The sequence below is a fragment of the Formica exsecta genome, unplaced genomic scaffold (assembly GCF_003651465.1).
Source record: "Formica exsecta isolate Colony F162 unplaced genomic scaffold, ASM365146v1 scaffold458, whole genome shotgun sequence".
NCBI classification, from domain to species: domain Eukaryota; kingdom Metazoa; phylum Arthropoda; class Insecta; order Hymenoptera; family Formicidae; genus Formica; species Formica exsecta.
The window spans coordinates 144,385-161,667 of NW_021851814.1; the positions used below are offsets into that span (position 1 = coordinate 144,385).

Genomic DNA, 17,283 nt, shown 5'->3' on the forward strand with positions numbered 1-17,283 from the left:
TCCAACTTTGATTCTAACCAACGTGGTTACCACGGATTCTCGCGCCTTATTTTTCAACGCGGCGAGGATAAACGCGCGCCTTATCCTCCCTTAATGCTACTTATTCAGTTGGCGAACTGTTTTGCGAATTATACGTCGCGTATTTTGTATATCTTTATCTTTCTATACACCACCAATAATGTATAAGAAGAAAAAATATTATGGTATAAATAAATTATATTCTTTGACACACATTTTATACATGCAGATTTTTCATTGCACAACACGACACGCAGAACAAGATCTCCCTTGCTACGATAATTAATTTTATTTATTAAGCAATCCCAGATGTTTGTACCTGTATTGTATCTTCTAATTACACGAAATACTTTTCTCTAATATTATGTACATGCATAAATATAATGTTCTTTTTTTAATGCCGAAAATTTCTACTCATCTAATTTTGCTCATTGGTCTTACAGCTATTCTGCATCAGTTATCGATTCATAGTGCATTTGTTACCCTACGTACTTCCTCTGCTAGAATATAATTCAATTTCCTTACATCCTCTTCAGAATACAAAGAGCGAACACTTGACTACGTCCGTCTGCACGAAAATTTGTTTATTTCCATCTCAACTGCATCTGTGTATATGTGTCTCGCGACGATATATTTTTATATATATAAATATCGTTTATATGTTTATAAACACGATGTTTATCAACATCCATCCTGAGAATATAAAAGCGTGAACCAACTGTTCGTATTTACATACAAATTCACGAATTTAGTGAATTAAACATTATACAATTTAGTAACGAAATAAATGCGACCAAGCATCTGTGTGTGTAATACAAATTACCCTTTCATTATGTCGATCGGAAGTAAATATTTGACAAAAGATCTTGTGAACAAAACGGAAGACGATTTCCATCTCCTTTTATGAATTTGTTCAACCGTAGGAGAGAGAGATCCTTTTTTACGTTCAAAGAATGATTGTCTTAGCTCGGTCTTTTTTCCTTCGTACATATTGTACAGTGTGTACATTGTACAATGTCTCATTAGCTCGTATAATACAATATCTCATTAGCTCGTTTTTTTTTGCCTTCGTACATGTTGTACAGTGTGTGTGATGTTCCGAGCTAAAGTACTTCTGTGTGAAATCGAAAATAATTTAACAATTAAGAATAACGATACGCAAAGTTTTAGATATAATTAAAAGATATTAAGAAAAACGATAGAAAGAGAGAGAAAGGTGAGCTATTTTTTAAGAAATAATCAAGAACTCTATATATATTTAACCTACACATAGCATATATGCTAGTACCTCTGTGTTACCACATAAGCGAAGAAGAAAATAGGGTCCCGCAATGTTCGTGTGGACCGTATTATATAATGATGATAATCAGTTAGTAATTTTTTTCTATACGAGGAAAAACAAAAAAAAAGTTAATAATAATAATCTATGTAAACTCTTAATTGTTGACACAAAAATGTACAAACTTATTCGTAAAAATAAAAAGGTTCTTCTATTTATTTCGGCCTTTCACCCGCATCTTACATCCACAAGTAATATGTAATTTTATGCGCTACACTGTTTTATAAAATGATGAAATTCAGCCTTGTGTAATACACATAGATCTATATCAAAATTATTAAATACAAGTATGGTATTTTATAAAGAGAGTAGATTGACGAGCAAGAATAATATGTGTGGCGTATTTATGTAAGGAAACTTTTTCACGTGTATTTGTGTTCATCAATACAATACAATAGTCTGTACATGCATCACGTTAGCTGAAAGCTTGTCGCAACAATTGTTTCTTTTTCTGATTTCTTTTGGTTACATCTAAATGTGTTATAATGATGTTAACTATATGAGCAAACTCAGGAGGCACAAATCAGTACAACATCCCCATTGTTACAAATAATTAATCTGAAAAATATCGCTCTAATGTATCACGTTATATTGCTTTAATATATGTATATGTGACAATTCAGATACGACGATTAATAATGTTGCAAAAATAAAATTGTTTAATAATGAAATATACGAAGCAGCGATTTCGCGATTAAAGTAATTAAAGATAAACGTACGACGAAAGTTACTTCTAGAAATGACAAAATAATAATTGGATCTCACCGATTTCTTCAGTGCGAAAATACAATAATCCCTTTATTATAAAACAACAATTTATATTATGATCGGTTTCTCATCAAACCTTGTCAATATAACATAAATTAATAAAATTATAATCGAATATATATATATATTTTTTTTTTCGCTCGCATATTTACATGAGTTGAGCATATAGTACTCTTTTATATATTACGATATCATATGAAATGTTCGATAAAATAATAATGATGCATAAATTTATGCATATAACATGACTTTAACGAAAAAAAAATTTGATTAAAAATTATATTGTTACACATGTTGCTAATAATTGTTAATGCCATTATTATAAAGTTGATAAAAGATTTGTTCATCTACAGACGCGTGTAGATGAAAGTTATTTAAAAAAATACTATATATGTATTTGAACCCAGATAGCCAAGTCTTGAAAGCAGATCATGCCATATCTGCTATCAACTATTGTCAGCAAAAGGGCTACAAATTTGATACAAAAGTTATTATTGTCGATTAAATCAACAAATTGGTGCCAAAAATCGAGCAAATAATAACAATTTCTATACCAAATTTGTAATCTTTTTGATGACAATAGTTGATAAGACACTTGGTATGATCTACTTTCGGCAGACCTGGCTATCTGGACATACATAAAAATATAGAAATAAATATATAATTAGTAAAACAATTCCAAATTGTTAAAAATACCGCAGAAAATACATTCGTATACGATAATAAAAACTCTATATGTAAAAGACCGTAATTATTGTATGCGTTAGAATAAAAACTGTATACTCAATAATTGCCAATATATACTTTTTGATATCAATACGTTCATCGTTCGTTAATTTGGAATAAAAATCGCGTAAAACTAATCGAGCAAGATGCAACTGTATGTCATGGATAATGGCAATGGCATTCTGTTTGACATATTCCTTGCGATTTACTTGTTAAAACCAACATAAAGTTGGATCTCGGCATATGTTAAAAATTCTTTTCAAGAAACATTCACACACACTGTATGTCCCTTTTATTATTATACTAGCTTACACAGAAGGCCAGCTTCAAATCCGCTTTTTTTATTTTTGAATTACACAATATAATAAATATATTTCGATAATTTATTCATTAATGATATACCGAATACATACAGATAGACAAACGCGTTTACCGCAAAAAAAAAATGTGTTTAAATAACAAATATCTCTCATATGTGTCAAACTCAGGAGAAAAATATACACTTTCGTCTTACGTCGATATAAAAACGTAATAACAAAATGTTTTCACAAAAATAAATCTAATATACACATAATATACGTACGAGGGCTATTCGGAAATAAACCTCCAGTAGGCTTGCAAAATAAAATAAAAAACAAAAACAACATTTTATTATACACGAAAGTTACATATATACATTATTTTTCGACATAATCGCTATTGACTGTGTCGAAAAATAATGTATATATATAAGTAACACCGTTGTGTATAATAAAAAGTGTTTCCTATTTCTTATTTTATTTTGCAAGCCTACCGGAGGTCGATTTCCGAATAGCTCTCGTATATATAATATATGTAATATACACGTAATATGTATTTAATATGTATATGTAATATATGTATATATAATACGTGTATATAAATGTATATATCTAATCTACAAGAAAAAAGAAAAAAAATATGTTTCATATCAAACGTGTGTTCGCATCACAATATAATATGTATCTACCATACTGTGTAATGCAATAATAAATACAAAGTCCTGAATACATATATACAATTTTGGAATTACTGCGACTTATTCGCGCGGTTCACTATTCTCTCAATATATATCAATAAATTAAATACATTATAATAAAGATTCTTCTCAGTAAAGTGAAGAAAGTATATTACACACTTGATTAAAATAATGCATCAAGATTATGAAAAATATAATATTACCTCTGTGCAATAAAGCATTATAAACCGTATATGTAAATACACACGCTCAAATATTTGCAATTCTCACACATGGTTTTACCCGCATTCACATCGATGTAACATCTATTCTTTCGACCATCATGTAATTTGTACACATTTAGCTATGTTAACTCTATGAAAAGAATGTACAAACGATTTTCTATACAAGTCCGCGAAATTCACAATTATATTAGTGCAATAGCCCAACTGTCAAGAAAATCCATTATTTTATCGCCCTCTCTCATTGAATATTCTAATTATAGCAAAATGTCTATAGTCTACCTAGTTTAAAATACCTACAAATTGCTTATGACATGATTTCTATTGATACTGTTATAAATAAATTTTTTCACTCTTAAAGAGCCGAGTAAATACAAAAAAAAAAAAAAAAAAAAAAAAAAAAAAAAAAAAAAAAAAAAAAAAAAAATATTGACTGACGATAATAACTGTTTCGCTTAAATAAACATTATTTCTGATTACGGATATCGATATAAATTACATCAATGGACGGGCTGTACGAAGAGGAAAGATTATTCCCTCATATTCTCCTCGTTGAGGGGAGAGGTGCGAAGAACGAGGAGATAAATGTACAATTATCTTGATACATGGTATATATAATATATATAGAATCAAGTTTAGAACGCGATTGAAACGATTTAGCCTATTAATCTGACTGAGATTTGTAGTATAACTCTATAAATTATAACTTATATATACAGTATACGATATTATCGTTGTGATATTACCCACTGTCACGGATTAAGTCCGCCGGGTCTCTTCCGGTTTCGCCTGTTCCTCTCTAGAAGGAATGACAGATCTAATGGGTCTTTCTTATTCGGCATTCTCTGCAGTAGATTCAATAGAATGCTATTCAATCTCTTCCTCTGTTCTTCCCTCTACGAATAAAAATATGGCAAATGCAAATAATCGCGCAACAAAAATACTTACTGAGCCTTTTTAGATTCTTTGGCGCGATCATTACCTGAGCGTATGATGTTATAGGCGATGCGACTGTCAGAATCTCGCCCGATCTTCGTCTTGTCCTATTACCGCACTTGTGTTCTTTACCGTGCATTTTAATATTATCACCGGATTCCAACTTTTGATTTCCGTCTATCTCTTGATTATTCTTCTTCTTATCCTTGGACATTTTGATTCCATCCAGACTATGAGGCTGAAAATAATGTATTTGAAATGTTAATTCAATATTATATTTGATGCATTGAGAGGTATTAATATGAAAATCTTGTTGACAGAACGATAACCGCACTTACCAGATAGGTGCGATAATGCTTTATACGTTGCGGGAAGGTTTCGAATGCATAAGGTTTCGTGCATACAGCATGTCTGGCTCTAGCCACCTTCGTGAAAAGCCGCGCTGCGCGATCCACACGATACTCGCAAACATAAGTATGTTCGGGAGTCGAACCGACTGGACGTCCTACATTAAAAAAAGTTATTTTCGTTACAAAGCGATATATATCCAATAATACAATCAAAAACAAAATATAATATATTATACCTTTACAGAAAGTATGTGGATCCAGCACCCAACATCGCTCGGCCACGAGATCACAAGGAACAGCCTCGTACAACGGTGCGCATACAACTTCGTTCACGTAGAATTTGCGCGTTGGCTCGTGATACGTTTCGTGAGGTCTAAGATAATGATGTCCAAACACAAACCTCTCGCCCCTATTAAATAGATGATTTAATTTTAAAATCGATATTTTAATTTTTTAAATCGATATACAATCAACTTGGTTGATTCGTCAGCATAAAACAATCACTTACTCGCGATTCTTCCACAGACGTTCAATCCTGAAAATGTCCATCTGCTCGTAGTCGGGCTTTTGTATAGTTTTATATGTATGTTTGTCAGGAGTGTCCCTTAAAACATACACCGTGTCGCCCTGTCGAAGCTGCAAATCGCCCCGCAACAATGTTACATAATGCTTTTTGCCTTCTTCCTCCTCCTCACCCTCTAATGGTATTTCCAGATCAACTTCGCGCGGTTGGCATCTCTCGCATAGGTAAGACTCGATGCTCGTGTCAGCTTTAACGCAGTCGCAATGTTGCCAAACGAGACAACGCTCGCACTGGATCATTAAACCTTCATCCCTGCACAAATTATCGGTGTAAAGACATATTACAAATAAAGATAACTATATACTTTTAATAACACACAAAATAAAAAAAAATTAATTTACCTGTGTAATCCGCAAATGCATCTAATCACATCTTCTTCTCCGGCCGTGGATCCACGAGGCGGCAGAAAGCTCTGAGACGGCGGAGAACCCGTCGCCTCCGTTATAGCATCCACAAAATCAGGTTTACTGCTCAGGTACAGTTTTCGGAGTCTGGCTGCAGCGATTCCTATCTCAGATGTTCTGCCAAAGAATCTCACGTTGTTGTCAAAGAGCCTTATCATATCATGATCAAAGTGCTCCGCAGTCTTGTAATGACCAGTACCAATACACTGATCTATTGTGCTCAGATCGATGGGTTCTGTTATCTTTTCATAATAATCAGATAATTTTCTCTTAGGAGGTAAATTCATGAATGGTGTGCACAATGGCTGACCATTTTCATCATTCGCCGTTGCAACGATTGTGTACAAATCTTTCAATACCTGTAAAAAATAAAATCGGTACGATTATAATTTATATTTATATTTTTTTGCACCAATAATAATATAAAATAATATAAAAACTCTCCACACACGCATCAACTGACCTTAGCTAGTTTTGCAGTCTTATGTACCTCCGGATCGTCCTGCGCCTGCGCAAGCCTACGCGTTCGTACGGTTCGCGCGTTGGTGTTCGTTAACGCGGTCAATTGCGAGAAAAATGCGTCAGATTGTGCCTTCGAGTCTCCGGAACTTTTCTCTTTCGCGATATTCGCATTACCAGTCTTCGTTTTTCCATTCTGCACCTGAATGTGTTGTACCGACGCCGATTTGAGCCGTCGCACTTTTTCCAGATTTCTCATCGCGCGCGAAGCATCGCTGCTGGTAAGACATCGGTTTCAGTTGCGGCGTATTGTGCGTTAACGTCGGATCTCCCACTTTGCGAGATTTGCAAATGTTCTTGGAGTTGGCCGATTGTACCGCGTTCGATTTTCGAATGTTCTTCCGCGGTCTGCCCACAGATCTTCTTTCAGTAGACTCTACTTGAGATGACGGTAAAGATAGAACGCTTCTGGCTACTCTTTGACTCTTTCCACCTGCCATATAGAATTTACAATTGAAATATATCTGATACAACTTAACTTGTGCGTAGACAATATATTTGATTTTTATTGATTTATACCTATAACACCTCTACAGGCACTACTGCCACATCTACATTGCTGTCCTTCCGACGGGTTGAAAAGAGCGAAATTGTAATCGTACGTTAATTCCTCCCCCGGCTTGATGTTTCGCGATGCGAATAGTGCCATACGCGGTAGCCCGAGAACGCTCCATTTCTGCATCTCGCAATTGGGCTCGCACGAATGATTTACAAACCTCCCGTCACCGCCCATGCGATGACCATCGATCACCAAGCCACCGTCCAGATGTAAGCAATAATGATGTGTGTCATTGGCGTACCTGTCATTTTTAATTTACATTTTCATATCTATTTTTTAATTTTATTACAATATATTTTAATAATATTTTCCGATATTTGATTTGTATACACAAATTGAATCGTACCTGGTCGCCATTCTCGATTTAAACTCCCTTTCTGATACGACTTCGCCCACATATTCGAGGATAAAGTCTCCAGATTTGATGGCTTGCTGGGTCCTTACTCCCCATCCCTTATCCTCTGTCATAAACCTTTGCAATCCCGGCGACCACTCGTGCTTTTGAATCTTTTGATTCTCGCACTTTTCACCACAAGGACATAATTGTGGCGAACATTCGCTGAATACCATGCGATTAATACAATCGTCTCCGCAGCCGCTCTCCGGTTTGCATTCACACGCTTGCGCCTCATAGAGAGTAGTCGGCTTCACATCGTAATAAATGTTTGTCCGAATTTTTCTGCAAACACATGCAAAGTTATTGTGTAAAATTATATATACACACGTATTTAATTTATATGTATAATACATTTTTAAAAATTATTTTTTAAAATATTATACATATTTGTTTGACATTTAAAAATTTCTAATATATTGATTCACATAATAATCGCCATATCTAGAATTAAAAGAAGAAAGAATACTTTACTTACTTGTAATTCCACGATGGCACTAAATTCCGACCAGGTAGCCTTGATTGAGCGTGCAGCCACAATAGATCATACTGCAGTTGCAACTGTGTCTTCTTCTGTCGTAAAAGTTTCCCGGTCGGTATAATGCTTGGCAATTGCTCGGCAGCGGTATAATGCTCGCCAGTGGAACAGACAATAATTTTTCTCTTGGCATCAGCACTGGCGAGCTTCTTAGATTCAAGATCCTTCTTGTATTCGGAGAATATATTGCTAGCCTGTAAGTATCGTTTCTTCCATTTCGACTGTTTCTTTCGATTGTGTACGGAAAGACCTGCGGGCTTTCTGCTAACCTCTTGATCCTCGCTGGCCACGTCGCTGCTGGGTGGTGCCTCGCTTTCCGTATCGTAGCCCGCACTCCTCAGTCTCTTTGCACTCCTACCGTAGAGATTAGAAGGACTGGTCGAGCCTCTTCTTCTTTTGTGATTATTGTTGAAGCAGCCAGACAACTCCATCTTGACATTCGCCGCCGCCTGAGCATTTACGCGTTCCAATTTCTTCAGGTTCTCCTCATTCAACTCCGCGATACGTTGGCTTTGATTATAACGCTCGAGGGATTCCTCTAGTGATGCATTCTCGTCGTAGATACGACAGTCCGGTATCTTTTCGTATTTGATCAGACCCGGATACAGCTTCTCGGACAATACGCTGCTATCAGACTCTACGAGATCTTTGCGAACTCGCAGCTGGCCGGGACAAGATTCGATCACCTCGTCCGAGCCACTTCGACTGGATGTCTCTTGCACCATACTAGAATTATTCAGGTTTTTCACGTTTTCACGGTTTTCACCTCTAACGACGTGCTCTCTATTATCATTGTTCTCCATTAGAACATTTCGAGTTTCTTTTTCCATCAAAGACATCTTATTGTCCTTCACATCTTCGGATACGTCCTGATCCTTGCGTATCTCGTTAGCGCCAACCGATGCTGTCGATTTAGTCACACCGGAAGAGTCAACGGTAAGCTTCTTCTTCTTTTTCTTCAGAGTGGGAAAGCCCGTGCGATTGATGGCTTTTCGTCTTCGCATTTTCTTTTTCGTGAGAATCATCGCCGCGGTATTATTCATAAGATTTGGCACGCTCGAATTACCGATTTGCGCTACTTTGCTCTCCGTGACAGTGTCATCATCATCGAACATCGCGGATTCGTGCGTCTCCGAGTCGACCTTTATGCTCTTTTCTATACGAATATGTTCAATGTCTAGCTTGTCATCCGATTGTGTTTTATCGGTCTTGATTGATTTTTCCGTCACTACTATCTTTTCTAATTTACTAGACTTTTCCGTAGCGGTCTTGGAACTCTTTTCCACTACCTTGTCGAGAATGCCGTGACTTTCGGACGGCAATTTCGTAACAGTAACACGAAGATCCTTAACGATTTTCTTCTTCCGGCGCGGTTGAACTTCCAACTGGACAATGGATTTATCTTCATCAGCCTGCTTCTCAGATACCGTGCTCTCAGCGTCCCTCGGTCTCTTCTTGGGCGTTACTGGCACGGCCTCTTCGTCATGAATGGAAGACGTTGAGCTGCCGCCACCGCCATATCTCGTAATAGTAGCCTCAATTGCCTCTTCTATGTGACTCTCTGTGGAATTGGACTCATTCGCATTTGCATCCGTGCAGCTCGCGTTCGAACTCTGCGAGCTATGCGGACTCGACACGTGATAGTGGCGTTTCTTCAGCGGCAGTCGCTGCTCGTTTGGATTGGAACTTGTGCTAGTATTTGCGCTGCTCTTGGAATCAGCGTTCGTTAATACTTTCTCTTTCTTTAGGCGCCGTTTCAGCTTTTGATCGTCATTTGTGTTAACATCGCCGCCTTTCCTCTTTTTCGTGACTTTTTTCACGCGAAAGATTTGCGGTAGCTCTGAATGATTGGCAGCAGTGTTGTTTCTGCCCAAGCTACACGATCTCGCAAACTCATCAATCAGCTTCTCCAACTCGTGAAGGATGCACGAATCGATAATACGTATGGGTTTCTCCGGTGGTGTCAACAGTTTCTTATGATGCTTGTGATGATGACGCTTGTGGCAATGATTGTGCTGCATCGGCTGCATCGTCTTATCGCATTTGTTAGACACGTGCTTCATTATTTCGGCCTTTAATATGTCGCCGACTGGTAGCGAGATTAATGTCTGCACGCCCACGCCATTGGTCTCATGATTCGCCGCGGTTGTTTTCTTGTTGCATTTGTTCTCTTTTAAAACACGCCTGCCGACCGGTGGCGCGACCTTCTTCACTAGATTCTGCTTCTTAGATACAACAGCCGCTGCATTATTCCTGTTCTCTTTGGAACCCGTTCTCTTACCGGTATTCTTCTGATCTTTAGAAACTTGATGCTCACACGTTTTTTGTCGCGTCAACGGAACCGTGGATTTGTTAGGCACGCACGTTCTATCTTGTCTAACTTTTCGGCAACTCCTGCCATCACATTGCGGCACAAGTTTACTTGCAGTAGATCTGCTTAGGCACTTTACTCTCATCGGAGAACTCGTCGTTCCTGTCGTAGTCTTCTTGATCATCGTCCTCTCCTGCGAAAGCTTCCCCGGGTTACTGTAACGTTTCTTTTGATACGTTGTTGGTTGTTTACCTTTTGTTCTTTTGCTCGCAGGAGATACGTCTTCTTTCGCATCCCTTGACGCAATCGATTTTACGTTACCTCGTTTCCTGGCCAAAGACGTGTCTTCCTTGGCGCTCTTCAGAGTCGATTCCTTCGTAATTCCTTGCTTCTTCTCCGTTAACCGAGAATCAGAATTTTTTACAGTTTTCAAAGACTCATTTTTTTCTTTTTCCGCTTTTTCAATCTTTTGAATTTTCTCGACGATTTCTGGCCTTAGACGCGGCCTGCCGGGTCCGCGCGGTTGGGCAGATACTGCCTTCGCTGGCCTACCGGGTTTCCGTTTCGGAGGATACAGTACCCGATCGACATTTACCACCGGTTTAGTAGTGACCGGCGGTTGAATCGGTGATTGGGTCGGCGCTGGAGGACTGACAGGACTAACTGCCAGATGTAATGGACTATTGTCGACCGATTGAATGCCAGAATCGGGCGACACGTTCGACACGCATGGGTACTCGTTGTCGTTGTTCGATTTTTTACCGCTGCACTTGCTGCGCCTCTTTCGCGGCTCCGATAACATGGCAGTCTTTTCGACAAACTGCTGCAACAAAGTAGAACTGTACACAGGCACGGGATTCTGATCGCCGTTCTCACTCGTGTCCGAGTCTGCACCGAGCGACATGCGTTCAATCGCTTTCGATACCAATCGTCCGCTCTCGGAGTCTTCAAATCCGTCGAACGGCGCGTCCTCCTGCTCGTGCGAAGGTACGATCGCAGTCAAATCTTCTTGATTAATTTCTTGTAGCGATGTGTGATGTTGCTGCGACTGTTGCTGCTGTGTCTGTTGCGATGCCACGTGTCCCGCAGATGAGTCCGAATCTTCGCTACTACATTCTGAGGACTATAAGTCGAGTGTTTTTCCAAATAGTGTTTGTCCATTTAATTTATAATTATTAATTATAAGATAATTATTTACCTTATTTCCGTGATTGGTTTTAAGTTTCTTTGTAACGTTTCTCTTATTTTTTTCACATTTAATTTTCTCGGAGTCTTCCTTTTTTGGGCCTTTCATAGTGATTTTTAATTTCAACGCTCCCTGTAAACACGATATATTTTCCTTTTAAAGTCGCTATAATAAAAAACAAAAACTAGTAGGATTAGAATATATAATATCTCGTTTCAATATACTTGTTCAAAGTTGGTTTCTTGAATGGAAAACGTTTGTTCACTGTGTTCGGAAGAACAGTCCGAATTAGATCCACTATCCTCTTCTTCGTCACCGCTACTTTCGTCGTCTGACTCTGAATTAGAATCTGAATAAGAACAACTGCCTTCGCTTCCACCAGAGCTTTCGTCGTCAGAATCAGAGTCTTCTTCGGAATCGACCGAATCTGTTCCTATAAATATATCAGAGACAGTTATTACGATTTATTTACGCATGGCGATGATTTCTAAATAATTGAGATTTGCAGTTATACCATTAGGTTCAGTAGTAGGATCCCAACTACCACCACCCTTTATGGCATCCATATCAACGGTCGAAGGGAGCTCTTTCTCTTGCTCCCCATCGTTTTCCTCCCAATTCCAATTCTGTAATTCTAAATCTGAGGGATGGTGAATAACGGCGTTCCATCCTGAATCACCAGACATTTTTCAGCTTATCTGACATCCAGCTGGATCCAATAGAATACCATTCCTTATACTTTTGTTCACTCATCAAGCCTTTTTACGATAACAAAAAGCATATCTTTGAGCCTTGGCTTATAGAATATTTATTCGCAAATAGTCACTAATGTCATTTTTGACAAGTCAGGCAAGCTTAGCCAGTTTAAAGATTTCGCTGCACTGTAAAAAGAAGAATATTTTCATTAATTTAATATTAATTTTTGATAACACCTATTCAAATATCAATATTATTAGATATTATCTAAAAGATAATTTTATAAAACCGTGATAAAAAAAATTAATTGTCAAGAATATTTTTTTATAATAAAATATTATTTCTACAAAAATAAACTTGTTAGTCAAAAGCTTTACGACAAGTATATGTCAAAAGATCTCAATTGTGCAATTCGGTGCATATTTAAAACGTGAAAAAACATTTAAAGTCCTAACAACAAGTATGTCTAAATTGTTATTCGGCCCACGTTCTAAAAATTTCGCGGTCGCCTCTGGTGACGCGTCATACGCAGGTAAACAAGAGATACGTAACATTTGCGCGAAATCGGAGCTCGCGACGCTGGCGTTGTATATCCGTTTCGGCTCCGCAGAACGCATGACTGCCCCGTCGATGGGGTCGCAATTTTTCGATAACGTTACCTGGCCGGCGTACGCGCCGATATCGTCCACGCACGAATCGGCGACGATCAAAAAACGACAGCTGTTTCCTCTCACGCGTTCGTACGCGCCAGATGTGCGTCTCTCGGTAAACGTCGCGATTTGGCGCGAAATGTCGCCGCGTCAGCCCCGATACGAGGCGTTGTCGCGTCACGACGATCGCCAGGAAGGCGACGACGATGCCGTGGGAGAGTTTGGGTATCGCTCGCGCGGTGACGGGACGACGGGATCGCCTTCCCGCCGCGACGAAACACAATTGGAAAGTCCGATGTTTACGTCCCCCCCCCCTGATCACAACGCGATCACAAAATGGCGTTTCACGGTGACGGTTGTTAACTCGGCTGCGCCGTCTCTCCCCGGCCCGTTTAAGGGCCAACTTTATCGCGCCGAGGGCGCGAAAGGGCGCGTTGCTCGCGCGCGCGATTCACGCACGGCGACGGTCGCAACCGGCCGAGACTCTCCGCCGGACGATTCTTCCCCCCGGATCCCGGGTACTTTGCGCCGGATAGATTCGCGTGTCGCGTGTGCGTCTCAAGCGCGAGACGTGCGTCAAGATTCGCGCATCGCGTTTCGCGACACTGCTGCTCGGCGCGCGCCGCGACCACAGCGCCACCAAGGGCGAATCACGTATCGATATTTCTGCGGATAATGAGGGAAGGTTATCAGGATATTTTTATCTTATCGACGAGGCTTCGCGTGATTCGCGCCTCGCGGCGCTCGCGTCGCGGCGATACATTTCAAAATTTACTTTTGAGTACGAGTCGAGTAAATATATTTTTAAATATTGAAGAAAGAGAAGAGAATTGCAACAAACTACAGAAAGCATGCATAAGAGAAGAGAATTGACGTATATATGCATTTTACTTTCATACCGTAAATGTCAAAACACGATTTTTTGAGAACAAAATAGGGAGAAAAGGAAATATACGAAATGTCAATCGAACTGTCAAAAGAAGCAAGCACCTGTCAAATATTTTATCTATCTGTCATTTCTCTGTATTTTTCTACCATTGGTTTTAAAAATTTTTCCCTGGATTTAAAAAGAAAGATTTATCGGACGTGAATTTTCACAAATTCATGAAGTTGATCGAAAGAGAAAGGGTGGGAAAAACATGGCGGAACAGAGGCAGGGAGAGCGGGAGAAAAAGAAAGTCCCTAGCCTCGCTGGCGGGGACCTCTGTCATGATTTCGCCTTTCGCTGTCTCGCGTCTCTCGTTGCAGCGCATGCAACGCCGAAAGCACCGTATATAAGAGAGCCGCGTATACGTGTGTGGGTGGTAGGGAGTAGGAATTCGGAGTCGGCAATATGGCCGGCCAGATGTGCAGCGGCAGGGTGTCACGGTGGTGTTAGTGCCGCGCGTTGGAACTGGAGAGTACTCGGTCTCGTTATTTATATGTCGAACTATCGCAAGTCTTGTCCGAATCTCGCGTGTTTTCATGGGCTCGGTGATATACTGTGCAGGAGCAGGAATACGGCTTGCATGAGGGCATAGCACACGCTCACCGGCCAAGCAAACATGAAGTGAGTAATACATGCATCTGTAACAGAGTGCGAAAGAGAGAGAGAGAGAGAGAGAGAGAGAATATCTCTCGGAGATTCGATGGAGCGAGCGACCGACCGACCGACCGTGACCGAAAGCTTCGGAGTTTTCCTCCATCCCAGAGATCTCTCTCCTTCCAACAAAACAATCGAAACCGTCGCGTCCCCTCGACTCCTCGCCGACAATGTTGTGTCGGTCAATATCGGAAGGGCCGACCGTCTCGTCCTCGTCGTCGTCTCGAATACTCCGACAATGTAAGACGCTAATTTTTTGGTGGACGAGAAGGATCGCGAAGGACCGACCGAGATATCGATCACGCGACATCAGTTCGTGGGGGCGGATCGCTTTTTGCCTTTAATTCGACCCTTTTTCGTTCATTTAAATCCCGAAATCTCGGGACTGCGAGAGGGTAACGGCCCGCCTGCCCCCCCCCGGCTGGGTCCGGCCCTCGAGGGCGAGCGAGGACCGGTAATGATTTTTGACAGCACCGGAATTTTCGCCGGAGATCCGGAGAGTCGTTCTCCTCTCCCCATCTTCTTCCGCTAGCATGCGTGCTCCGCTTTTGCTTTTGTTTCACGAGCGACTTGTTTTTTTTCTTTTTCTTTTTTTTTTTTTTTTCCTTTCTTTACGAGCGCTCCGCAAGCGCAGCTTGCCTTTCGGAGACGGCGAGTCCTGCGTTTATTACGTCTCCTTTCTCCCTCTCTTTCTTCTTCTTCTCCCTTTCCTACTTGCCCTCCCCCCATTCCCCCTCCTCCTCTTCACGCATATGTGTGCGTGCAACGTCCCGCCCGTTGCACTTCTGTAAAGTCTTGGCCTTACATTTTTGAAATTTCGATATAACTGATAGTGTCCCGGACGACCCTTTTTTTCCCTCGTAATCTCCTATCAATTGTGTACATTGAAACTGTCTGAAAACGAAACGTCAACCTCACGGAATATACCCGTCCTATTATTGTGCCGATGCGTCTTTCAAATACGAAGAGCTTGTCCCCTTGTCTCATTTTCTTCCATACCGGTAAATATTAGGCGCTTTTTGCAATAGCGTATTCCTGAAACGCGTAAACTTTCACGTTTGACGTAAAGCCGCTGTATTGTCATGGTAATGTTCATTTCAGGTTTCTTTCAACGCCAAAGCCGTCCTCCCGTCTCGCGGTATTTCTGGCTTGTTTCCATGTAAACGTTAAAATTTAGTTAATTGGTTAAAAGTATTGAAAATATATTTTTTTGAATTGTTTTTTTTTTTTTTTTTTTATTTTTTTGAATTCGTCGAACGAAACTCTCGAAATTTAACGAGATTTGTCCGACTTTCCATTGTCCTGTCCGCTTTCTTGGAGGAACGAAACTTGCTGAAGTGTCGCGTTTGAAAGCGCAATCTCAACATTTAGTTTCAATTCTGCTCGTTGTTCGTATCAGATTGCATTGATGCGTAATGCAATAGTGTATGTCGCGGAGGTTACATGACGCGTTCAAAAATGCGAAGGTTGAAGATAACGCAACGAAATTGTAGCGTGCTTCAAGGCGTTTCAATGTCTTTCTCTCTCTTTCTTTCTCTGGCAGGAACGAGTTTAAGTCCAATTTTTATGAGCTTGACATATACTTATTCTCTCAATTGATCCCAGTGGAAAAACTTAAAATGCAATGTTTGAAAATTCCTTTTCATGCACGTTTCAAATAATGTTGATAATTAATTATATACGGTTTTACTTCGGACCGTTTCGTATAAACAAATTAATCATGTAAACGTTAATGAGGGAAAACAGCTGAGACTGCTATATAATTACTATTTTAACTTAATTTTTTTGCGTCCAGAATAGATATACTATGTATGATATTTTCTACGTCTAATATCATGTATTTTAAATAATCAATTTTAGATAAACGTGCATTATAAATGAATTTCGATTATGCCATTTATTGCTTCTTGATTGAACAACAATCGATATTAATACATAGCTTACAAATCTAGTTCTGCGCAGATTCTGCAATTTTCTGTTACTCCATGACTCGGGCCATTCGCGGTGCAATTATGAAAATTATGCCCGACATTATATATGCCTCACATGTGAACTCGGCAAAAAAAATTTTTATTATCTTGTCTCTGAAAAAATAACGCAACAGGATCGCGTGTACTATTGCGAGATTTGTCTAGTAATCTCGATTAAAATCGTACACGATTGTACATATCAGCGAATGAAATATTTGTATAATAATAATATAAAAATCTAATATATTATGTTACACATATACATACATAATTATATAAATCGGATTAAAAAAAAAAAAAAATAAATAAAAAAAATATGTTCGACACCGTTTCATCGTTGTTATTGCATTCAGACACAGATGCACTTAATGCCGCGAATGGCCCAAGTCTTTAACGGTACAAAGCGCTCGTTAAACAATATTAATAACAATATGGGCACAACAATGAGCGCGTGCCGAGGGTTCTGATTCAGAACTCTGATTTCGTCATGCAACATCCCCCCCCCCCCCCCCGTATCGGAAAACACGGACCGAAAA

General features: G+C 39.5%; 2 protein-coding genes across 2 annotated transcripts in view; one reads left to right on the top strand and one right to left on the bottom strand.

Moving 5' to 3' along the window:
• Window positions 1–282: 282 nt before the first annotated feature.
• Window positions 283–13,780, bottom strand: LOC115240868 (histone-lysine N-methyltransferase ash1). The gene is given in 15 exon segments (XM_029816273.1): window positions 283–4,965; window positions 5,052–5,243; window positions 5,344–5,510; window positions 5,592–5,764; window positions 5,864–6,190; window positions 6,280–6,701; window positions 6,806–7,061; window positions 7,063–7,294; window positions 7,381–7,661; window positions 7,767–8,099; window positions 8,293–11,786; window positions 11,862–11,981; window positions 12,074–12,282; window positions 12,364–12,730; window positions 13,098–13,780. Coding segments are annotated over 14 exon segments (6,522 nt in total). The 5' UTR covers window positions 12,536–12,730; window positions 13,098–13,780; the 3' UTR covers window positions 283–4,821.
• Window positions 13,781–14,430: 650 nt separating this feature from the next.
• Window positions 14,431–17,283, top strand: part of LOC115240881 (protein enabled) — a 23,360-nt gene continuing 20,507 nt past the window's right edge. The window contains exon 1 of the mRNA XM_029816295.1: window positions 14,431–14,744. Within this exon, the coding sequence (XP_029672155.1) occupies window positions 14,740–14,744 (5 nt within the window). The 5' untranslated portion in view covers window positions 14,431–14,739. The remainder of the gene's footprint in view (window positions 14,745–17,283) is intronic.